The 24,480-nt window shown below is 36.9% G+C and overlaps 1 protein-coding gene across 5 annotated transcripts; it reads left to right on the forward strand.

Moving 5' to 3' along the window:
• The first annotated feature begins 37 nt into the window (after window positions 1-37).
• FERRY3 (FERRY endosomal RAB5 effector complex subunit 3) lies at window positions 38-22,624 on the forward strand. Of its 5 annotated transcripts, none has more exons than XM_082308712.1 (15): window positions 38-171; window positions 1,488-1,682; window positions 1,960-2,105; window positions 3,088-3,269; window positions 4,932-5,031; window positions 5,126-5,247; window positions 7,532-7,638; window positions 8,402-8,599; window positions 11,861-11,989; window positions 13,100-13,168; window positions 13,422-13,463; window positions 14,725-14,927; window positions 19,882-19,939; window positions 21,135-21,202; window positions 22,178-22,624. In XM_082308712.1, exons 2-15 carry the CDS (start codon window positions 1,505-1,507, stop codon window positions 22,268-22,270), a joined length of 1,695 nt encoding a protein of 564 aa, XP_082164838.1. In that variant the 5' UTR covers window positions 38-171; window positions 1,488-1,504; the 3' UTR covers window positions 22,271-22,624. The 5 variants fall into 5 exon arrangements, with proteins under 5 accessions (XP_082164838.1, XP_082164840.1, XP_082164841.1 ...); XM_082308713.1 differs by lacking the exon at window positions 38-171 and adding an exon at window positions 823-909; XM_082308714.1 differs by lacking the exon at window positions 13,422-13,463.
• Window positions 22,625-24,480: the final 1,856 nt, after the last annotated feature.

Raw genomic sequence — 24,480 nt, forward strand, 5'->3', positions numbered from 1 at the left:
GGGGCGGCACATTCGCCACAAAGCGGGCGGGTGCCGAATCTGCGGCTCCGGACGCGGCGGCTCTAACGGGGAGGCGGGAACCACTCGGCGTCGCCGCCGCCTTCCTCAGCGGCCGAGCGCCCCCGGCGCCACCGCCCGCCGCGCCCGCTCACCTGCCCGCCCGGCACCCAGGTGAGCGAAGAGCGAGGAGGACGCCGCTCCTGCCCTTCGCGGCGGGGAAGCGGCTCCCGGCCCTGTGGGCGCTGCCCCATCCGAGCTGAGGGGCTGTGTTTGCCCTGGGGTTTTGCAGCCCTCCCGGGGTGGGGCGAAGGGGGCCGGGATCCTGCAGGCCTTCGCCTCCCGCCGCCAGCTTTGCTTCTGCTTTTTCAGTAAGGGGAGCTAATGCTGCCTTTCTCGGCGTGGGCCACCGCTCTGGCACCCCACAGCCTGCGGTGGAGCTGAGGGCACCAGCACCGGTTTTGGAAAGGGGGTTCGGCCCCCTCTGCTGGGGCGGCTCGGCGGCACCGGGGTCAGCGGCAGCGGCCGTCGCCTCGTCCCGCCCTGTTCCTCCCCGCGAAACCTCGTTTTGCCGGGGAGCAGCAGAAAGGCGTTCCTCGGCTCTGTATTTCTGAGTGGAGCCGTTTAAATCCCTCTCCGTGACGGGCCAGGAGGTCGCCTCGGTTTAGCTTTGGTTGCCCAGAGATTTTTGTTGTTACCGTGATGCGTAACTGATGTGTTTAATCCGTTTCCAACACGTAGGCTTACTCACAAAAAGAAAACCCAAAAAACTATAAACTGGTCCCATGAATTTTGCTGTGGAAAATACACTTTTTTTTTTTTTCCCCTTTCGTTTTCTGCCTTTCTTCTCCTTGGACCGTGTTTTTTAGCACTGGGGAGATTTCAGCTGGAGTAATGTGTCCAGCTTTGCAGGTAATGCTCAAAAAAGAGGAATATAAATAAGTGGAGGAGCCCTAGTGGAGGGAGAAATTATTGACACAGATATGTCCTCCCATCCTGTAGACAGTTCTCTTTTGGCTTATTTTTAGTGGTATTATTTAAAATATAATCTATCTATAAATTTATCTGTAATCTATATCTATAATCTGTCTATAAGTCTAAAAAATAATCTATCATCTATCTATAAGTCTATCTTAAAGCAGGTTACAAAATCACAAAATAAGCTTTTTCTAACAATGATGGCAAACTTCCGCTTGCCCCCAAGTCTACCACCCACAGGAAGGAGGAAATAAAATCCTAATGCACTGTGAAGGATTTCAGATCTTGAGACATGCATGACAGCAGTTACAGTGTCTCAGAAAGTTTGCTATTTATGAGGATTCCTTCTGTCCTCGTTCTGCCTTTAAGTCAGGAGGCTTACAGTGTAATTTGGAGGTTTAAGTTTTCTTGCCAGAAGCTGTTAATTATTAAGAAAGCCATGTTTTTAGTTAGCTTTTTTTACTTACGATTTTATAAGAATGTAACTCTTGTTATTTTCATGTTTAATGCAGGAAATCAACTCAAGGAGATGAAGCCTAATAAAGGAAAGACCTGCACTAGGGAGAGAGACTATGTGTACAAATTCAATGCTGGAAATCAACATTTAGTGCTTACTGTGCCTCTCAAATTCCCTGTGCAAGAGAATATTAGTCATTTACATGGACGTCTAATGCTTCTGCACAATCTGCCGTGCTTTATAGAAAATGGTAAGAATTGATTTCTTAAATTAGTGTCATATATTCATGTCCGCAAGTGTCTTACAACCTGCGTTAAGAAACCAAAAGATGCATATTTACTAGAACAGTCTTAGAAAATTTGTTTTTAAAGCAGCAAAACATTAAAGAAAATTGCTGTCAGTACTAGCAAGTAAGGTGCCCAAGTAAAAGGTTTTCAGAAAAACTTAATTTGTATGTTTCCTAGATGATTACTGATACTTCCACTGACATGTTTTGTTGATGGACCATTCTCTTCTTGTTATAATAGACCTGAAGCAATCTCTTAATAAGTTCATAGAAGAGGAAACTATAAAAGATTATGATAGAGAAGCTGAAATGGCTCTGGAAGCAGTGAAATCAGGAAAAGTAGACATAAACCAGCTGGCAGATACTTGGGCTAAAGCTTATAAAGAGGTAAGATTAAGGCTGAAAAGTTAATATTCAGGACTTGCTTTGTGAGAGTGTCTGTGCCCGTACAGAACTGGAGTGCAAAAGAACTGGAGGAGTCCTAGCGGAGAGGAAAAAAAGAATGACAGAAACTGCAGCATTTGAGGAAAAGTTTATAGGAACTGAATTTGCTTATCATGGAATATAGAAGAATGTTGTGAAAAATTCCCAAACATACATCTGTTATAAAGAGAATTGGAAGCAAATTATCTGCCTTAACGAACGTCAACAAAATGAAATTAGCTTAACCTGTAAGAAGGAAAAAATCTGTATCGGGTGAGCATGGGAACGTGATAAAGCATTGAAAGAGTTTACAGTCTTCTGTGCTAGTGGTTTCTATGAATAGGTTAGCCTGAGTGCGAGGGTTAGGATTAGATCATTTCTTGACATTTCTAACCTACAATTCAACGATACAATCTTGATTCATCAGCTGAATCTGGTGGGAATGATTGCAAATGTAAGGAGCGTTTCAGTAAAAGGAGCTTGAAAAACTGGCATCTTTGGCCATTCTTTGTTCAATAAGAATGGCTTTTCTTAAATCAGTGTTGTTGATCAAATTCTAGTGACATCAGAGGTTAGTCATCCTTTCTAGCAAAACATTTTTGTTTGCACAGCTGGTGTTTTGGGCCCTATCTAAAATTCATCATCTGCAAATGTTGTAGATATTACTGTTCTTTTCAAGTTGGTGATGGCTGAAAATTAGTAATTCCTCACTGTAGTCAAAACCTTAATGTTCTGTTGTTAGTTGCTTTGAAAGAAAGAATATAGGAAGGGAGAAAATGTTAAAGCTAAAGCAGAATACAGAAAGCTCAAATTAGGAAAGATAGTTCATGTATGTTGAAGGTTGTGCAACAGTGTGCATGCCCAGTTGGCTTTACCCCACCATTATGAGGGATCCTTATATGTTCTAAAAGGTACTATAGACTTTATAATCTCTTATAATTTTTAGACAACATTAGAATATGCAAAACCTGAAGAAACCAGCTGGGATGAAGATTTTGCAGATGTTTATCATGATCTGATACATTCTCCAGCTTCTGAAATGCTGTTAAACCTGGAACACAATTATTTTGTTAGTATCTCAGAATTAATAAGTGAAAGAGATGTGGAACTGAAAAAACTACGGGAAAGGTATTCCTTCTTTTTTTTTTTTTTATTTTTTTTTTCTATCTTAGTAAGTAGGGGTGCATGCTACTGGGTGTATATAGCTCGTAGGACAATGTGTGTCAACTTGTATTTGTCTATGTAAGCCCTATTTTAGTTTTATTTTTCTCTCTTTAAAATCATATAATACTTAGCCTATATTGTTAGGGTCAGCTATCTTATTCTCCTCAGTCACTAAAAATAATAAAAGCTAAGGCCATCAGGGTAACATAAGGTTTGATTTCCATTGTTCTATCCACGTTGTAAGTGGTATAGCAACATAAAGTGCTTAGGATATCTAGAAAATAAAGTATATGTACATACTATGTTTTGCCTTTGTTACGATGTAATTTAAATGAAAAATTGGAAGTTCCATGGGGTGAAAAGATGAGCAAAAGACTTGAAACAACTTTAAATCAGAAACTGTTGAATTTGAAATTTAGGAAAGTCTACGTGGGATCCCGAGTTTCCGAATAAGCTGCAGGTGGCTGCTTTGTCCACAAGAGGGAACACATACAATGCGGAGTTTTTCTTTTCGAGACTAAATAGGTTAAGGAAGATGAATGCACACAAATATAGTATAAATACTAAGTACTAGGGAAGCTTATGAGATGTCAGAGTATTCTAAGTAGGTATGTTTTAGCATTCTAAGTGGCAATATTCCTTTTGAGTTGTGTTTGCTTAAGCTCACATTTTACAATGCGTATCTGTTTATATAGTTTCTTCTAGACTGAATCTTACTTATCTCTAATTTGGGGATAAATGTTGCCAATAATGTGTTAGCGAAACTTTTTGCTGCTTATTGACTCTTCTCAAGTATGCATCTAGAAGAAAGAGCACTTAATCCTAAGATCAGTAATGTTGTAGAGCTCTAGTATGATAATAGCTGTCATTTCTGGTGGAATTTATCATATCTATTTGTCATAATCAAGAAACTCCATATGTCAGTGGCAGCTGAGACCATCCCAGATGAGCATAGGTGGTGTTCTGTTTACATAGGAGCTGACTTGGAATCCCTGACCCTCAACTCAAATTTGTTTTGTGGGTATTCATTGCTAAATCTATGCTAGGGCAAATCGATTCCGTGCTGAAGAAAGGGGTGAATGTGAAAGACTAAGTGAAGACAGGGATTAAGAAGACTAAGGAGGGACGAGGTATTGGATGAACTGATGATAGCAGGGCAGCCCTTTAACTCCTTGTTGAATGCAGTTTGAGCTGGAAGCTCATCTGACTATTAAAAATAGGTGTGTTTAGCCTATTTCCTGGCGTTTACCTGTCTGCATCTTCTGTGGTTGGGGCAGGAGGAAAGCAAGGGACTAAGTAGGTCCATTTCAAAAAGTCTTCCAATGATAAGGATAGTGAAGTACTATATTAGAGTATCTGGAGATACTGTTGTATCTTCTTTTGAACATCTGTGAGGGCAGACTTTAAATGTTTGAATTCCAATTCCAGAATGAGCGGATGGACAAAGTACTGCATGATGTATCTTTCAGCTATCTGGTCAGTTATATCTCTGCTTGTGATAAGCATCGTCCAGCTGACTGATACAGCTGATCATTGTATCAGTAACTGTATCAACAACAACAGGTGTCTTCTGCCAGTTTTTTGAAAGTGTTGCTTGCTGTAAATCTATGTTTGCTTCTCTTTCAGACAAGGAGCTGAAATGGATAAGGTGATGCAGGAGCTAGGGAAATCACTAACAGACCAAGATGTAAATTCATTAGCAGCTCAACATTTTGAATCTCAGCAGGTAAACGAAGTTCAGCGGACTAGAAGACGCCATGCAAATAATTGTCTTAAAAAGAAAACCCAAAGCACTGAAATTATCACTGTTGTCTTGTTAGGATTTGGAGAACAAATGGACCAACGAATTAAAACAGTCTACCGCTATCCAGAAGCAGGAATATCAGGAATGGGTGATAAAGCTTCATCAGGACCTAAAGAATCCTAACAACAGCTCAATCAGGTATTTAATTCCTCTGTGATGCTTACTTCCATCTGTAATAGTTCAAAGGACTTGCTTTTATATAATCTTTATTTCAGATTAGCCATTTAAATAGGATAATCAAAGCAAATCAAAGGCAAATAAACCATCATAATTAAATATTTATATTTTTAGGAGTTTCTTTGTTGTGTAATGTTATAACCTTTCTGTACCAGAAAGTGTTGTAATGTATTAAACTGCAACTTGAGCTGAATGGAGTTTCCTCCTATTTTGCCTTTATTTACAATGTCTAACACTATTTCACAAGGATTTCTGTTACCACTTAAGGATGTTCTGCAGAATAATTGTAGCTCAGTAAATGGTAACAGTATCACATGTTTTGCATTAATAAGCCTCCTTTTTTTGTTTTATGTATACATCACTAGACAGCTAAAAAAATGGAATTTTTTAGTGTGAACACTTGTAGTAAGAGTTGAATGAAAAGCTTTCTGATTGAGGAAATAGCAGGGAAATCAGAATTTGTAACTTGGAGAGATCCTTTTTCGTTATCATTAGTAACCACCAGCTTTGCTACTAGTAGGAAAATAGAAGGAGTAAAACCTGATGCTTTCTCATGCCTTCTGTTAGCAGAAGAGCCTGTCTGAGTAGATTTAGGTGGATGCAGTAAGGAATTTATGGGAAGCACAACACCTTTGAACAAAGTGGGTGCTAGTAATAAGAGGAGAAAAGCATGGATCATAATGTGTGAAATACTTCATCACTTTCTCTTAAGTGTTTCCTATTGGGATAAGGAAGCTGAGTGTATGGAACACGAGGGAAGAGAGAGAGGAGGGGAAATATATTGGAAGATAGTGCTGCATGTTTAGATTTCTCACTACTTTCCTTAGGATTTTCTTGTCTGTGAATTTATGTTTTGGAAGTCTTTTGCTGTTCTCAGGTTAGTCCTAGAATGTCCTAGGACTGCATAGCTCACAAGCAAGCTGGCCTCTCTCTAGCCTAGTGACCAGGTGGTCATCACTGCAGTAGTGACAGTCTGCTCAAGCTCTAAGCCCAATCCTAAAATATTTTTCCGCAGAATTTTCATGTTAGCTTTGTTGATTATTTCCATGAGGCTTTAAAAATAGTGAAATTACAAAGGCTATTCATACTTACCACTGTAAACCTCTTCCCATGTTCTGGCCTTCTACTGCTGTAAAATAAGACCAAGGTGAAGTTGCTTAGAGCTGAAAGCTAGAAGAAATGGCCGGCTAGAGGTTCAGAGGCAAGGACCTCTGAGAGAGAGTGAGGATGTTTTGGCTTCATAATCTTGGATGCTTATAACAGATGCGAAGTGATAGTATTGGAATAACTGCACTCACATAAAGTGTGATCTCTCTGCTTGTGTTGAGTCCTGAAAACTATAGGTCCCTAATGCATTTGAAAATAATGCACAGGAAGCCTATAGTAGGGCAACTAGGAACTTAAGAGAGCAAGAGATAAAAATGTGTGTGTTTATATATATATATATATATATACACACACACATAAAAGATACAGATAGTTATATATATGTATGCACGCACATATGTATCTTTATGCATCTAGTTGCTTATATGCGTGTGTATGAGTATTTATTAATGGTGTATCTCAGTTCTACCTCATCACTAGGCATTTTCAGTTAGTGGAATTGCTTGCAAGTTTATAAAACACCTTTGAAGATTAGACACTTTGAAAACAAAAAGAAACTTTTCATTAATGCAGAAAGAAATTGAAGAGATGTTCAGGTTCTTTCGTGTAGCAGAAACAGTACTTATTATATCACTTACTACCAGACAGTTGAATTTAGGAAAAAAAATTAAAACTGGTACCTGAAATATTTCCTGCTAGTTTGAACACTGTGGAGCATTTGATTTGGCTTTTTTAAAACTCCTATTTTGTGTGGGGCAAAGAAGAAATGTTTTATCTAAAATAAAGTTTTGGCTATTACAAATAGTCTGAGAAGAATTCTTTTTTTTTTCCCTTTTATTCCTATGTTCTTATTATAACTCCGTATTGTGATTTATTTTTATTTCTCAATCTCAGAATGCTTTACAAATGAGCTAGGTAATGTAAATCCAACAGTGGAGTCTCCTCTTCCTGCTGGTATGCACCTGGAGTATTGCATGCCAGAAAGGCAGAATGTCAGATGAGTGGAGTTCATTCAAATAGGTTTAGTCTCTTGGTTTCCACAGACTAGCTGAGCAAACTTTGGACAGCTTTCACAAAATACTGTTGATCTTGATCAAAAGTTAGGATAAACTTTTCAGTACGTTTCTCATCATTTTAGTGATGAAATTAAGGTTCAGCCCAGTCAACTGAGAGAATCTGTAGAAGGAAATGGAAGAATTTATGAAGAGCAAAGGCTATTAGAAGAAAGTTTTACTATTCACTTGGGTAAGTAAACTGACACAAAAACCAAACATAGTAACAGATACATTATTATGTATTTATTATGTATTATTATATCTAAGCCATGTATTATTTTCAGTATTTAACTGTCAATGTATGCAATATATACGGTTTGTAATTGTTTTGTATTTGTTCTTTACATATGTAAGAGAAGTACAGTACAGTATAAACTGTGTCAAACAGTATCTAGCTACCTGGAATATAATTAATGGAAAACATTCTAGAAGCAAGTTTTTATCCACTCTAGCAAGGTGACGAGTGTAGAAAAGCACACTAACATCAAAACACGTAGCACTTAAAAATTATATTTTAACTTTTCTTATGTTTGGTAAGAAAATGTGGGTATTAAATTCAATTACCATGATAAATTAACAGAAAAATAATAGATGCTTAAAATCTTTACTTTTTGTTTACGCAATAGAGACTTCTTACGCTGTCTGTTTTGACTGCTTTAGTATTTGGTCCATAGCCCTATAATAGGCAACAAGGCTCATTTCAGGTATAGATAAGCCTTGCTTTGTGACAGTATGTGAAAATACTGCATTTTTACTCTTATTTTTGTAAATTGCTCATAGGTATGTAAAACTGAATATATGGTTAAGAACTTTCTTTGAGTATTATTGACTATTTTTCCCTTACAGGTCTTTTTCACAAAACTTAAGGGAGTACTTTGATCCCTTGCATTTTAATAACAATCCTGAGTTTCCTCTTTTACTGTAGGTATTAAAATAATTCATATTCCATACAGGAGCTCAGTTGAAGACCATGCATAACTTGAGATTACTGAGAGCCGATATGCTGGATTTCTGTAAACATAAGCGTAATCATCGAAGTGGAGTAAAACTTCACAGACTTCAAACTGCAATGTCTCTCTATTCAACTTCTCTCTGTGGCTTGGTTTTATTGGTAGATAACCGTATCAGTTCATATAGCGGCATCAAAAGAGGTGAGTCCTCTAGTGGGGTATGTTGTGTCAGTGAAAACGAGTGTCACTTAAAAACTTGCTGTCTTCTCTCACAAAAAATATTCCCTGTAAAATTAAAATTTACTAGAGACCCTAGTGTGTTGGACATGGTATTGCAAAAGGGTAACAAACGCAAAAAGAGATACGGATAAGGATGGGGGACAGAGTTGTGCTCCAATATGCTGTTATCTCTCTCATCTCTTTCTTAGGTTTTGTGTTTGAGTAAGGATTGTGTTAGAGTGAACACTTCAGTGTTGATTTCCCTGCCTTAGACTGACTTATTATCAAGTAGGGCCTTCTAACTCTCCAATGTCAGCTTAGCTTACTGAAACTTATTTGCAAAGGTGAAAATGAAATACACTAAGATTTTAAATTGATAAGAAAATGTATAAAAATGCCATGTACTTTAGATATCTGCAGGACTATGAATTCCATTAAAAATGACCAATAGGAATATTATTTGTCTACTCCTGGAAAGCTTGATTAGTAGCCATTTTAAGTGCATGTCTTTTGAGTAACTGGACACTGAGGAAGGTATTTTGTATCAAGGGTAACCAATGAAACATGTGTTTGTTCCTGTTCCAATTTTGGTCACTGAGGCTTTCTCTGAACCACATTATTGACTTTCCCACCTTCCTCTTGAAGTTTAATACCAAAATATTTACACTTGAAATGTCTTTTTGACTGGAGCCACTATTACTTGTCATTATTCTAGTGTGCTGTGAAAAAAATAGACTTTGGTGGTTGACATTCTCTGAAAACAGTGTGGAATCAGGCTTGTAGCAAGAAGGAAAGAAGTGTACCAGTAAAAACTGCAGTTGTATTTGTGCTGTTTATGGTTTCCAAGTTGCTTAATTCTGACAATATTTCAAACTTGTACTCATTTTCAGTTACTTTTTTTTTACTGCTGAAATATTTAAATTAATAACAAATTAGAGAAGATTTGGTTTTATACTAAATCTTAGGTGATAAAAGATGGACATTTAAGTAATAGTTGCATCTTCTAGCCACCAGTTAGATCTTGCAGCTACAGTAGAGGGGAAGATAAGGCACTGTATCACAATCTGTAAAGTACAATCTTTAATAAATTTTGATTTCTTTGAGTTCCGAAGGAGCTTTGGGAACCTTAACTGTGGGCACATTCCACAGCTGTCTGCACCACCATTCTTTTTAAAAATGTTGCAGAAATGAATGTGTCTCACCTCCTCGGACCTAGCTGGATATATTGCTTTAAACCATCAGTGAACGTCTGGTTGTACTGAGACCCCAAACCACTATAGGTGGCAACTGAGGTTTGGGCGTATTTCTTCCACTCTGTGGATTTAAAGAGTGGTAGCTTCTGGCAGAAGAGCAGTAATAAACACCTTTGAGAGGAGACTATGCTTTTAAACTGTTAAAGCTGTTTGTTGCAAGAGCAACAAACATTGGTTCTAGCCAGAACTGATTCTCCTTCCTAAAAGGCTCTTTAAGAAATAAATATGCTAGAGGGTTCAAAGGTTCATAGAACTGTTATTAGGAAGACCTTTAAATAATACATTGATGCTATTGTTTATATAGAGAGGTAGTGGCTTGTGCAGTCTAAATTTCTGGGTTACAAAAGTGCAGAAGCAATTTTCTGATTCCATTTTAAAGCTGGGGAAAAATACAAACCTAGTAGCCTTTACTTTTGTGATGGGCAAGAAGCTCACTCAAACCTCTGAGATTTTTTCAAAGGTGGTTGGAGTAACTGAGCTTCATGTGAGCACACCGTTTATCCAAGCATTTTTACATTGTTTTGAGCAACACCAATCACTCGGCAAGCACTGAACAGAGACGGGCTCCAGTCATAAGAAGTCCTGCAACTTACTTGGTTGATCATGACTGCAGTGTTTTCTGGATTTCTTACACTGTGTAAACGGCAACTAGCAAAACATACCTTCGAAATCAGATTTGGACACGTCTGTAGAAAACAGCCTTGAACAGAAAGTTGAACTTATATATGAACTTTCAATATGTTCATTTCATTTAGACTGTTTTTTCAAGGCTAGATGAATAGTTTCTTTATATACATTATGCATTGCCTAGTTCAAGTCTCTTATACTAGGACTTTGTAGGGCTACTGTGACTCAGGTTTTGAGTAGGTGTAGCACACTCAGACAAATGATAAACTAAAATTAAAGTTAACTTTAATGACATACGAGAGATTTTTCATTTGTTTGTTTCAAATAAAATGTCTTGTGACCTTATTTTATGTTGATACACACAGAAGACAATCTTTTGGAATATGAGCGTCTTCCTCCCTTGGCTTTGGAGACCAGAATTTAATAAAGCCTTTTGAAAATAGATTTTTATGATCGAGACTTCATGTAAAAAGATAAAATACATTAAGATTTTTCTCTCTACCCTGCCTGTTCCTGTCGCAGCCTGTTCACAGGAGTATACGGTGCTCTCCAGATAGGCAGAGTACATTAAGAACTTTAAAGAGGATTAGAGCAGATACCTCAAAATGGGAAGTAAGTGGCAATTGCTTAGTATACTCCAGCTCCTTGCTAATAGCTTGTTTCGGCTCCCATTGACTTGCTTTGAGAGGCAGCTGGACATTAGGATAAGGAGCTTATAATACCAGTCACAGAGGCAGTGCATTATGATCCTAATTATCAGTATAATATTTCCAAGCCTGACATAATACTTGCTTGTCAGGAAAAGGAACTTGCAGCTCTTTTCAGCTGATGACACTTTTCTTTAGCTTTCAGATCTGTGTTTTGAGAACTAAAAGAAAAAAAAAAAACCTGTAATTCCAGCTTTCCAGATATGCAGTTGATGAATTTCATTAATAGCTCTCATTTTTTCGAAACAAACTGGAATGCTGTTGTTGCTGTTGGAAGTATCTATTATGTATGTTCTAACAGAGTATCGTAGATTAAAGGAGTATTGGAAATAAGACATCATTTTTGAAGCACAATTACATTTAATGCACATAATTTATTGCTGTTATTTTAGAGTTTTTTGGTCTGGGTGGTTTTGTTTGAAGAGTAACAGGACTCGAGTTTTTTTTTTTTTCCCCAAGCAATTAATTTCTTTCAAAAAAATGTTTCATCTGTGCCATAGTTTTTGTAGAATTTAAAGAGGAGTACAGCAGGGCTTTGTGTGGTTTTGGGGGGCTTGCCTTTGTTACTGACCTTGCTTGAACAGTAGAGCAGCATTATGTAATGTTGCTAAGCACAGCCTTATGACATGGATTTTAATTTGTTTTTTTTTTCCTAGATTTTGCAACTGTTTGCCAAGAATGCACGGATTTCCATTTTCCTGGAATTCAAGAACAGCTTGAAATTGTCCAGAAGGTTGTACTTAAGGCCAGAGCACAGCGTAGCAGTAAGTCGAAAAGACATCATGGTCAGTGACAACCAAAATTACTTTCCTTGAAATAGAATAGTGGTCAGCTGAATGTTTATGGTTATGGGCAAGTTAATTTCACTCTTCTTCAGCTACCTGATCTATAAAATGGAATGTTCTTGTTTATCGATAAACTGTGAGAAGTCTGCATGAAATTCTCTCTTCACAAACAGCACGTTCACATGATGTCTTTGCTGCTGATTACCAAAAAAAAAAAAAGTGTAAATCCTTAGGTTCTGATCACACTTTAACAGCATGGGAAGTGTATGGGGCCATTGTGCTTTCATCTGCAGTTTAAACTGCCTGTAGCAACACAGACTTTATCTGAGTTGACTTCTTTATTCTTTATTTCTGTTTAAATGTAAAGCTTTAAAAATTGCAGAAGAGGAGTTAAGACTTTTTCCCTTCCTTACAAGTGACTAATAAATTGACTAAATGTGTATGCTTCTTAGTGCTGACCAAATCCTTGTGAATGGTTTACTTTGCAGTTATATTTACAAATGGCTGTGAAATTTTCTCACCACATGGTGTTAAGGCAGTACTTGTACATCGTGAAACTCTGGTTTTCTTGCAGGGAACTACTTATGTGGTTTAAATACGTCAGTAACATGAATAGATTCATAAGAGTACATAGAGAAACAAGTTTTCTTAGGAACCTGCACATTGCTGTAGTCTTGAGGAAAATACTGAAAGCTGTTTTTTTATACTGCTGATTTATGTAAATGTCTTTAAAATTTTTCTTGTAATACTAGGAATAAATTTGTTTTAAATAGTTACATTATTTAAAAAGCAATAGCAAGGTACTATGTAGTTGTGGGGGCAATTTGGAAAGTTTAATATTATATTTGAGAATATTGTGTTTTCTTTTGTCCAAATGAAGAGGTATCGTAGGATGATTAAATAAGAAAGGTAACAATTTGAGATAGGATTCGGTTCAGTGTCTATTGACGATAGCAAAACCACTTCCTGTCCATCCCCCTACTTTTGGAGGACTTTATGGTAACTTTATGGTAAAAATTCAAGCCAGATATCGCAGTATGTTAAACTTTCATGCCAAAGCGTAATTAATAGATGATATGTTTAATATTTGTGCTATGGATTTATATACAGAAAACAAAAGTAGTGGAAATGAAGATAAACTAAAGAATATTGAACGAAACCAGTCAAATATTTTGCCCGGTGAGTTCTATTGCATTTTCCCCCTCTTCTTAAAGCAAATTGTGTTTTATAGATGCACATTTTTAGCTCTAAAGTCAGAACATAAATTATAAACTAAACCCGAGTTGACCTTAATCAGAGGAGAAGGATGTTCTTGTGGCTAAGGCAGAGAACTGGGTGTCAGGACATCTGGTTTCTATTCCCAGCTTTGCCGCTGCATCATGTGACTTGGAGCAAATCACTGAAATTCTCTATGCCTAAAATTTCTTTTCAGAATTTGGGAGTGAAAACAGATCTCTGAGCATCTTGGGAAAAGGTGAAACTTAAATACTAGCAACTAATTTTATTTTTGAAAATAGTTATATATATGTCAGTGTTGTGATACAGTAAAGGATTTTAGAATATATTTTTTTAGCTTTGAGAATGTACAAATCCATTCCTCTCAAAGAGGAAGTATATTGTGATTTTTAGTAAGGAAAGCTTCTGTGGAATTTGAAGATGAATACGCAGTTGGAGGGGGAAGGAGTTAAATCCATACAACCCATGGTTGAATAAGAGGGCTTCTTAAAATTGCTTTCATGCTTGTCTTAGATCTTGTTAGTATAAGAGGATTATATATCAACTTGGGTCCTTAACAGTTAAATTCAGGTGAATCTTGCTGCAGTGGCTTGTGTATTATTACTCTTAAATGATCACCGCTGGGCATTCCTACCTCCTTAGCAGTCATCAGAAAGGAGTACATACCTGTTCTTCAGCTGTCCCAGTACAAAGGTAGTACCTTAACTTAAATGACAGGTGAAAATAGGTTTGAAGAAAGATGCTTATCTGTTGACTGAAACAGTACGGGTATTGCATACCTGCTTTTCTGTTGGCTTTAGTATAGACTTTTCATCTCCAGCAGAAAGGTAAGATGGAGAGACTTGCATTTCACTGCCCCTTACTCTGTCTCCGCCTTTGATAAATGAATACCAAGTCTAAAAGTACCCCCAACAAGATGTCTTGGTAACTTTTTGAAAACAACTCCATAACTAACCTTCCCATTACTATGAATTATTTTAAATTCTAATGATCACTGATACCTTTGTCTTCCAGTACGTATCTCAGTTGTTACGTAACCCCCTATCTTTTTCCACAGACTTTTTACATCCTTTATTTCAACCCATCCATTTTTGGTATTTCCGCCTCCCACATCTGTCTGCAATTCAGTGCTTACATTATATATTTTGAGTATTACAGCTCCTCTGTGTTTGTTTTTCTGTTTTGTGTTATATATAGATCATATCCGCCTGTACTGGCACTGTTATGTCTTCTTACACCAGGTGTCCGTGATGCCAGTGAAACCCATCAAAGCAGGGAAGTGAGTGTAGGATGAATGTAAAACAAAGATATTCCAAGAGATTTTAGATCAGTTGGTTTCTAACATTTTTTTTCAATCTCCTTATATATGTGTTCTGATCTCTGTATATTTGTATTTGCCTTTTGTCTTACTGACCCTATCCTTACATTGCCTAACAATTGTATTTCAGTACAGATCACCACCATGATATCTTGCCTTCTTGGTTTATGTTATTCTGTAGGAGAATTCTACATCACGCGCCATTCAAATCTTTCTGAAATTCATGTTGCTTTTCACCTCTGTGTGGATGATAATGTAAGATCCGGTAATATAACTGCTCGGGATCCTGCAATCATGGGACTCAGAAACATTCTCAAAGTTTGCTGCACACATGACATTACTACCATTAGCATTCCTCTCCTATTGGTGCACGATATGTCAGAAGTAAGTAAATGTAAAGATTTGGTTTGTTTTTATCTTCTAGGATGCAACAAAAGTGAGTTTTGGCTTAAACCAGCATGGAACATACCCTTTGCAAATGGGACAGTTTATCCTACTCATGTGCTCTGGCCACATCATTGTGCTGACTCTCATATCTTATGGTGACCCAAGTATAGGAACTGAACCAGTTAAAAACAATTCAGCCAGCTGAATCATTTTGGTTTTTTATTCCCGCCCTGCATTTTAGACACTTCGCTTCCTTGATCCAGATCATTGCACAGTTGCACAAGTATTAATGAAAGATGGGACTACATGCCTGGAAGTCTTCTGGCAACAGCTCTTGCTTAGAAACTATACCTTCAGAGTCGCTGATGCAATAGTGATATCAGATCTCTGGTTTTAATTGTTGCTAGTTAGAAAACCTTAGAACTAAGTTTTATGAGCAGCAGACCTAGAAAGCTTGGCTTAGAGTTCTGTATCCCTAAACACCACCTCAGCCCTACACAGCAGCAGCCAAATTTCACCTTTGCTCTGAACTGTCTCCTCCTTCACTGCCTAATCACTTGCATCCTTAATTTCGGTCCCTGTTTCCTCTCTAAGTCCCCCAAATACCAGCTGAGCAAGAAGCAGCATATTGCTGAGGCTCTTTGTAGATACAAGTGTGTTTACTTATTGTGTTAAGCTTTTGTATTCTCTTCTTCAGTGGGACACTAATGTGTAGAGCTTGTCTCTTACTCAACTGTAACTTTTCACAGTACATAGCAATTTAATACCATTGACAACCTCTTTCCTCTGTCACATCTGGCTCAGAAGATAATAGCAGAGAAGAAAAGGGGGTGGGGAGGCAGGGAGAGAACCAGTGGACAGGCAGTACAGCCATATGCCTCACCTCCTTAGGAGGTGAAAAGTCTATAAACTTAAAGAAATGAGAAAAATAAGGTAATGCTGCCATTACTGATACCCTTGCATGGATAATTATAGTCTGTTGTGGGGTTTTTTTTAATAACCCTTTGATTTTTCACTTGTAAATTTCAATACTGCCTTCCCTTCTTTGAAAGTGCCTGACTCATAGCAAGATAAAGGCTCACCAGTGGATTTCCTTTAACAGTGACTTTTTTTAAACAGAATTTGATTGAAACACAGTGTAGAAGTGACCCCCTTTTGCAAGGTCAGGGTCTATTATTGTGAAAGTGCAAGCAATGCAAAAGTTAAAAATGTCCAATAATGAAGCTTCTGAAGGATATACTCGCATACATAAAAGTAGCCTTTGAGGGACAGATAGTATTATTTCTGAAATTTTTCATCTCTGGTATCAAGACCTTTTTCTGGGCACAAAGGCAAGTAATCAGCTTGGAGGACAGCAGCCTGGGACCCAGTTACTGTATTTCATAAATTTATTGACCTTTTTTCTTAATCAAGTTGCCATCTGACTATATTCTTTTTCTTTAAACCTTGTTAGTTTTAGCTTTCATTAGCATATCTGTATTTTAAAATAGAAATAAAGCACAAAACCAAGTGTTCAACATGCTTTGAGAATGTGTTGTTGCTTGGATTTGTGAAACTGAAGAATTATCTTCTTGTCTAGTGCTAGATTCTTAAAAGCTCCTGGTAAAACAATTTACCTTTTATATTAAGTCTTCAGTCTTTGTAAAGTAAGCAGAAAGTGACCTGTATAAGTGTATGTTTAGCCAAAACTGCATTGTGTGAATTGCATTAGCAGCATTGCTTATTACAGTGCTTTGCAGCTGGCTAACCTAATTTGAAACACACACATATGTAATTTGTTGTTGAGGGAAAAGTGAATAATAACAGATTTCTGAAAGTTACCCTGAACTTGGTGCCTTCAGCAGCCCCTGTTTTGAATCTGCGTTTACCACCTACATAAAAACATTTTTGTAAAGTGGTTAACCAGGAGCACAGCTGCAGAGATGTTTGCATGCTGCACTGTGACAGGCGTTCATCATGAGTTTTTCTCTGTGCTTTTCCCAAAGGTTTTCTTCTTTTATGGATGGAAGAGCAGTGTTTATAACCTCATAGAACTAATGAGTGTATCAATCCCAATGAAGCCATTACATTTCATTATTATTGGACCTTCATATAAAGCTAATTATTTTTTCCCTATGAAAAAAAGTTAGGACTTCTGTTTTTCTTAGGACAAGAACAACAAAAACAGATTTCTCTGTTCTGATTGTTAAGTTAGACAAAGGAAAGAAACTGGTTTTGATACTTGAGAAAGGCAAAAGCAGACAAATTAAAATTTGGGACAGCTGAAGTGTTACTGTCTGATCACTGTTCTGAATCTAATGTAAACTGATACATAAACTGGGGAATGAAATGGCTCTAATAGCATGGCATTACTAAAAATGCTAGAGCTCACACACTTCCTTGGTAGTTTCAATATAGGAGGCATTGCTGCTGTCCACACAGCAACACTGAGAAAAATGTGACTCTTCAGGGATCTTAGGCAGCCATCTCTATAACCATAAGTTAAGACAAAAATGTTTTGAAAAAAAAGTAGAAATGAAGGGAGTATAAGCTGTGTAACAAATGTTTATGAACATGGCTTATGTATATAGAGAGATTATTGATGGGTGTGTTAACCTGAAATATTTCTCATCTGAGATTTCTGCCTTTAAATGTATAGCTGCTCATACAGTGTTTAGGATTTGCATAGATATACTTTGAGTAAACATCTTTCTAATTCTTAACTTACTAAAATTAACCGTTGAAATTTGGTTTGAAATCTTTGTCCTACAAGACATTTATGGACTTTAGTGTTTTTGTTACCTGGTTATGACATTGTTCTGCAAACGTGCAAGCCCTTAGCTTTATAAAAGCAGCAGCCCCATGTAGTGAATCTGTCACAAATCTTTTTGAATAAAAAGGTTTGCAGCATATCTTTCTAATCAGTGAAGTTGGCTGCTTTTTTTTTTTTTTTTTAAAAATAAGCAGAAGAAATCTTAATTTGACAACAAATCATTACATCCTATATAGGAGTGGGGTGTAGTCTCTGCTACTGAACAAAACCAGAAGTCACAGGTGATTTTTTACATGCTTGAATGCTGTTAAAACTCACTACAGAAGATGGGCTGTTTGCTTTTTTTTTTTTCCTATGCCCTGCACTGTATTTTGAATTTGTACTTAGCTGATCCTTCATCATTTTCACAACTGTTACTTAGTTTGCATATAGAGAAAAATCCTGATAACATGGCAAAATCATGAGAACTTACATTTTTAAAGATGGATTAGAATTGAATCACTACCGCGTCATTTTCAGTTTTTGTGGCTTGCACGCAGTGACATTCTGGATTCAACCTGTTATTTCCCCAAGTGCCCACAAGGTTTAACATCTATGTTCCTCTGAAATAGTCCAAGGAATAGTGTCATATCCTGCTGTTTTGATCAGTCCTTTTAAGGCTTAGTTCCCTTTATTGATTACGCAAGGTACTCCTGAGTTGCCTTCAGAGCAACAGGACCTTTCTTTTTAGACACTTTTTACCTAAGCCAAAACAGTGATCAAAATAACAATAAATGCCTACATTACTTGTGACACAAAGCACACATAGGCAGATAAATTATAACAAAGACTAAGTATTTAGAAAAATCTTGTCAAGTATTGTTCTGTCTGATTACTGTGTTGCATACCCTAAAAGCAGCATCTATTGATGTAGTGATTTACATCATGAAAGAAAGTTTTCTGAAAAGTCATTTTCAGCTTTTATGCTGTTTTGAATGTATTACATATTTTGGGGATGTCAGGAGATTCTCCCGCCTAAGTAGGAACTTTTTCTTTCAGTAGCTGTTTAATGCAGCCACGTTCAGTATACCGTTTCAGTGTTATCAGTTAGCATTCTTAAGATAGCCTTGCTTCTCAAATAACTTTTTTTTAAAACCTGAAAATAAGCTCTTGGGAAATGACAGATTGCACAGTGTTTGGCATTGCAAAACAAAAGCTGGCTTTACTGAACAGAAAATTATATAAAGCATAAATTTGAAAAGGTACATAGAATGATAAATTTGTTTCCACGTCTATGTTCCTGTATTCAGACTAGAAAGTGCTCATTTTGATGTTGAAGAGTACATCAGAACAAATAGGCACTATTTTCTCTCCGAGAAGTGTTTACAGTGACAGTCATTCTGTCTCTGACTAGGAATAAGTGATATAATTCACTTTGTAGCGTACAGCCAAAGAATGTTTAAAGTACTAAAGCATTTAAACTGTTACTTAATTTATTTAGACCAGTGCTTGTAGCTATGTCTTAAGGTACCTTAAAGCACTGTGGGTTTTCATATCCCATCTTGGTATTTAACTTTAGGTAAGAATTTGCTATCTGTTTATATCTGAAACTCCTCCATCAGATGAAGATGGATTTTGTTTCTTTTTAACTCTTAATATAAAGGCATCTTTAGGGCAGAAGGGCTTCTTTTGGTTCCGGTATTAGAGAGAAGGTTTTTACTGAAGGTGGTGGGTATGCCAATAAACCTTAACCAGAAACATCAAGAATAGCTAGGAATCATAAATTACTGCTGTTAAGATGTGGTCAGGAGCCTATCTTTGGCTAGCTGAAGCACAAATCTAACAGTTATCCATTGGATAGTATACATTTTTCTGAAGCTCCACAAGGGAATTAAATATACTTATTTCCAATTACATTAATAGGATTGTCAACAACATTTTTATACAACATCTCAGCTTAAAGATTTATAGGTTGTTCTGACACGGGGCTCTCCTACCAATAAGCAATTGCAGTGCTTTTATGGTCACCTATAATGTAGATACCACCTGCCTAGAATACTCTGGAAAACAGAATCCTTCTTCATGGCCTGTAATGCTGCTTGAATACCTGATGGGAAAATGTGGTTCTATGGCAAAAATGTGTTATTTTTAATAACTTCTGTGCTACTCATGTTGGTTACATCCATTGGGCATTAAGGCTTTTCATTTCTTAATTTTTAGGAAATGACCATTCCATGGTGCTTGAAGAGGGCAGAGCTTGTGTTCAAGTGTGTCAAAGGTATGTTAGCGAACGCTTCAGCTGGGGTTTTTTTGTGTTGCATTTGGTGACATCCAGCCTTAGCTCAGGCTGTATATTTTCCCCAGAAAAGGTGTTTTTCAATAACTTATTGTTTGTTAAAACATACACTTATACTGTCTCTTTAAAATTATTAACTGTCTTACCAGAAAATAGTCTCAGACACTTAGAATGGAGACTAAAAATGTTTCAAAAGTTATCTTTACAACTTAAACATAGACAACAGAAGAAAAAGCCCTTACTGCTGCTTTGAGCAATCTCTGAAGGAGGGCAAGAGCTGGTGGTTCTCTACAGTATAGTTTCTAGTGTCTTTTGTATTTTGAGTGCCTCAAATAATGAGGACTCCCCACGTCTTTCCAAGACTAATTTATATGCTAATTCATCTCTTTGCTGGAAAGTCCTCATGACTCAGCTTAGTTTTCTGTCTTTCCAAGTGGTATTATTTACTGCATTCTTGTGTGTTGCACTTAAATACTTGAACCAGTCATTTAGAGTATTTAAAATGTTAGTAGTGTTAATGTTCTTTCTACCACCTACTCGAGGAACCTCTTCCTATTGTGACCTTTCACAATGGAATGTCATCCACATAGCCACTTTAATTAAACAAGTATTTATCTGAGTATCTTTATTTGCTACTAGTGTGTTCCTGTGAACCTTGTAGTTCATTTGTAAGGAAACGCTAGCATAAAAATGCTATATTGTAACTTGAGCAATAAAGGTGTGCTGAGCTTTTTCCATATAAGTAAGTCCAGGTAGTTTCTCTTGCTGCCAGTGTACTTTTGGCAACAGGCTTGTACTCATTCAGTGGATGTGATCACATAAGAGCTAAAGGAAAGAGCTGTTACTTAATGAAAGCAAGCCATTGAAAGAACTCATAACACATATTTGGAGAAACCTCTTGCTTCTGCTGGCTAGCACTCTGCTGTACGGTAGGACTGGTTATTCTGCTCTTCAAGGGTATATTGATTTTTCTCCATAACTCCTCATTAGATTTTCTAGTTAAAGCAGATTTCAGTCAAGAGATTGGCCAAGTCTGATTTAAATGTGATTAATGACATCCCTAGTTAAGACAGTTAAAATCCTAATTATAGTAAAAACTCCCTCACTGCTTCATAACGGTGTAATTGACGGGGAAGATTGCATAGGTAATGCATATAGTATGAATGCTGGTTTTTAGGTTTCATGATGGAAATGGCCTCATGGGATGGAGGAATTTCTCGGACTGTACAATTCTTGGTACCACAGGTAGGTTAAACCAAGTTCATATCTAATGTAGTAGACTGTTAGAACAAGAAGTTTAATGTCAGCAAATCTAGTTTTGATTTCTTTGCTATGTCCTGCTCTTTTTTTGTGAGCTTAAATTAATCACTGTGGTTTTGGTCCCTTGCCTATAAAACAGGAATAAGAGGGGTTTATATTTTTGGCTATTCTGTAGTATCTTTTGAGGATGCTAAAATTTCAAACTGGGAAGTTCACCTTTACAAACTGTGAATACATCACCTTTGGAAAAGATACTTTTTGGCTTTTATTTACTCTGAAGAGATGGGCTAACCTTGCATTGCATAAGTTTAGGTGTTTATTAGTCATATTGTCTAACAATATGTACTGAGTTCAGTCATGCTTCCACAAAGTCATTAATGACTCTAGGTATTTGAAGTTAATTGTAATTAAGATTCTGAAATTATTTAATTTGGCGTTCTAGCTGATCTTCAGAAACAGGAAGCTTTCCAAAGGTGGCCAGCACTAAGTTTTATTTGTTCTAAAAGGTGGTACTGGGAGTAATATAAAAATCAGACTTATATTAGGAAAGAAATAACATGTATTTCTTGACAAAGTATTAAATGGCTGAGCAAGGAGGAAGCCAAGAATAAACTAAGTAGTGAAGTTGAATCTACTTCTGGAATTCAGAGAGCAGGAGTCCTGTAGGTAACAAACAGCACTGTCCTGCTTATGCTAGGCAGAAATAATCAATTACTGGAACAAGAAATTTACTGGAAACACATATGTCATAGAAATATACAAACAGTATGTTTAGGTCCATCCTCTCCTTTTGATAGTCTTCAAACGATGTGTTATAATTCTATTTAATTCAATCTTCGTGGTCTTCTGAAAAACAGCAATTCTCTTAAATGTCAAGAAACAAAGTTGAGAGACACTTAATACTTCTAAACTACAGCAAAAAGCCAAAGTTTACTGGTGTATTTTTTATTTTTTTTCCAGACAATTTCTGAGGAAATGTTTTACCAACTGAGTAATATGCTTCCACAAATCTTCAGAGTATCCTCTACATTGACTCTGACCTCTAAGCACTGAATTTTGTGCAGCAGTAAGATGTATCCTGTTGACAAAGGATGAGATTACAGAGATTCTGGAATGGAATGTCTCTTTTCTGAGGATGATGACCCTGAAGTGGTATTTGTTGCAATTTCAAGAATCATGTCTTCAGAATAAAAGATAAATGCTGTCTGTACTTGGGTGTTAGCAGTTGATTTTTGCCTCTTGCATTCTGTTTCAGCAGAGTATTAATGTTGAATTCTTCACCTTTATCTGAAAGACGTTCAATGTAACTTATTGTATCTAATCTACAGAAATATAAGTGAGTCTCATACTTAAGTAGTAGGAATAAGAGCTTATAATAGTAATTGGATCATCTGGGTGGGCTTCAGGTTGTTGAGTTTTAAAAACATTTTCTGAATTTGCTCAGTGATATTTAAAAAAATATGAACAATGTCAAGTGTCTCTTTAGAATAACTTTGACATAATTAGTCACAGTTGTCTTTCCAGGGTCACAGTGACCACAAAATAAGACGTATTACTGCCTCATTTTACCATTTTACTGTTACAAAATGAAAGACATGAAACAAGCATTTAACGTGCTGCATTTTGTAGATCATGGAAGTGCTTAAAAAAAAAAAATCAAAATAATATACCTGTGACAATAATTAGGAATTTTTAACTATTATTTCTTCCCTTTTTTTTTTTTTAGTATGTTAACTTTGTGCTTTATTTCAAGATTTCACATTGACAAGTCTATCACACGAACAACTTAATAGCAACACTATAATGTTCTGGACTCTGTGCAGGTATATTTTGCTGCTTATTAATTATTAATGTTTTATGACTAAACGATCTAATCAGAGGTGCCGGGGAGACAGCTCAAGATGCAGCTATGAAATTTCTTGCGACAAACTTGAATCCAGTCAAAAAAAAAAAAAGAAGCCCACAACCCCCTGCCTCCCCAGGATGAGGGGCAGAGGGGAGGTTGGGAACTTTTTTTTCCCCCATCTTGGACAGTCAAGCTTTTTGAACTCAGCTGTGGACGCAGGTAGCTGGAAGCAATCCTTCAGTGCAGAGACTGGCCACAGGGAAAGCCCTGTCTGAAACTGGGATTCTTGGGGTTGCCAGAAGAGTCAGGCTTGCAGCACAGCAGCTGGGGTGGTGAAAGTCTCGGGTAGCTTTCTGAAGCCCACAGTTCTGTTATATAGGAAGCACGGGGATCCTGGCTTTGAATCCAAAATATCTTTCTATATATTGCTGAAATTCTGCACTTGATAACTGGAGATCCTGGAAGCCAACTAAAAATCAAATAATCTTCTGTATTTTCAGTATGATTTTTCTAAAACTATTATTATAATTTAGTTTGATAAATGTGAAGGTTGCAAAGCTCTGTTCTGAGTAAACTGCATAATTTAAAATTCTCACAGAGAATCAAAGGAATAATAATTGGTTCATGATGTTTATAAAGTCACCATGTAATTAATGAACTCTTACCTTAGTATTTTTATTGAGTCATGCATGCTGTACAGAAGCCATGTAAGTCACCCCGCAAACATCTATTGCTGAACTGTCAAATGCTTTCTTTTCCTCTGCCAGCAACTCCTAAAGAAGAATCATGTAAGTAATGTGACCTAATTTGGTGTTCTAGAAAAGAAGGATGTAAATTCATCTAGAAGGAGCTGGATTAATCCTGTTAGAGCTCATTTTACATTGCTGGCCTTAAACTGAAATCAAATGCTGGTCCCAGAAAAGCAAGTGCTCTAACCACTGTTCTGTTTGTGAAAGGTGCAGTCGCAGAAGTATTCCTTTTTATAAGTTGTGAAACTTATCTGTGGTGTGAAAAAGGTCTGTGTTACGTACTTAGTTCTTTTATTATTTTTTTTTCTTCGGTCAGTACATGTACCATCAAGTAACTGGTGGAGCATCAAAAATTCTTGAGCAAATCATCTTGGTTATACTTTTAGACTCTTCGTTAATAAAAATTATGCCTGAATTCTGTTATTTTACCAAAACACAGACACCATTTAATTTAGTACCACTTGTGTAAAACTGCCAGTAATTTCTAAGAAAATAATTCAGCTTTTCGCCTTTCATTTTTTGAATCTGTATGTTTTCATCCACAGCGGATTACATATGAACTTTTCAGCATTGGTCTTTGTTACTAAGAGGAACAAAGAAGCTCTAGTGGTGAGGTTTTGGAAAATCCAACTGGTAGGAATGGCACGGGAAAACTATTAGTTCTGCTT

The sequence above is a fragment of the Platalea leucorodia genome (genome assembly GCF_965183815.1).
Source record: "Platalea leucorodia genome assembly, chromosome: 4".
NCBI classification, from domain to species: Eukaryota; Metazoa; Chordata; class Aves; order Pelecaniformes; family Threskiornithidae; genus Platalea; species Platalea leucorodia.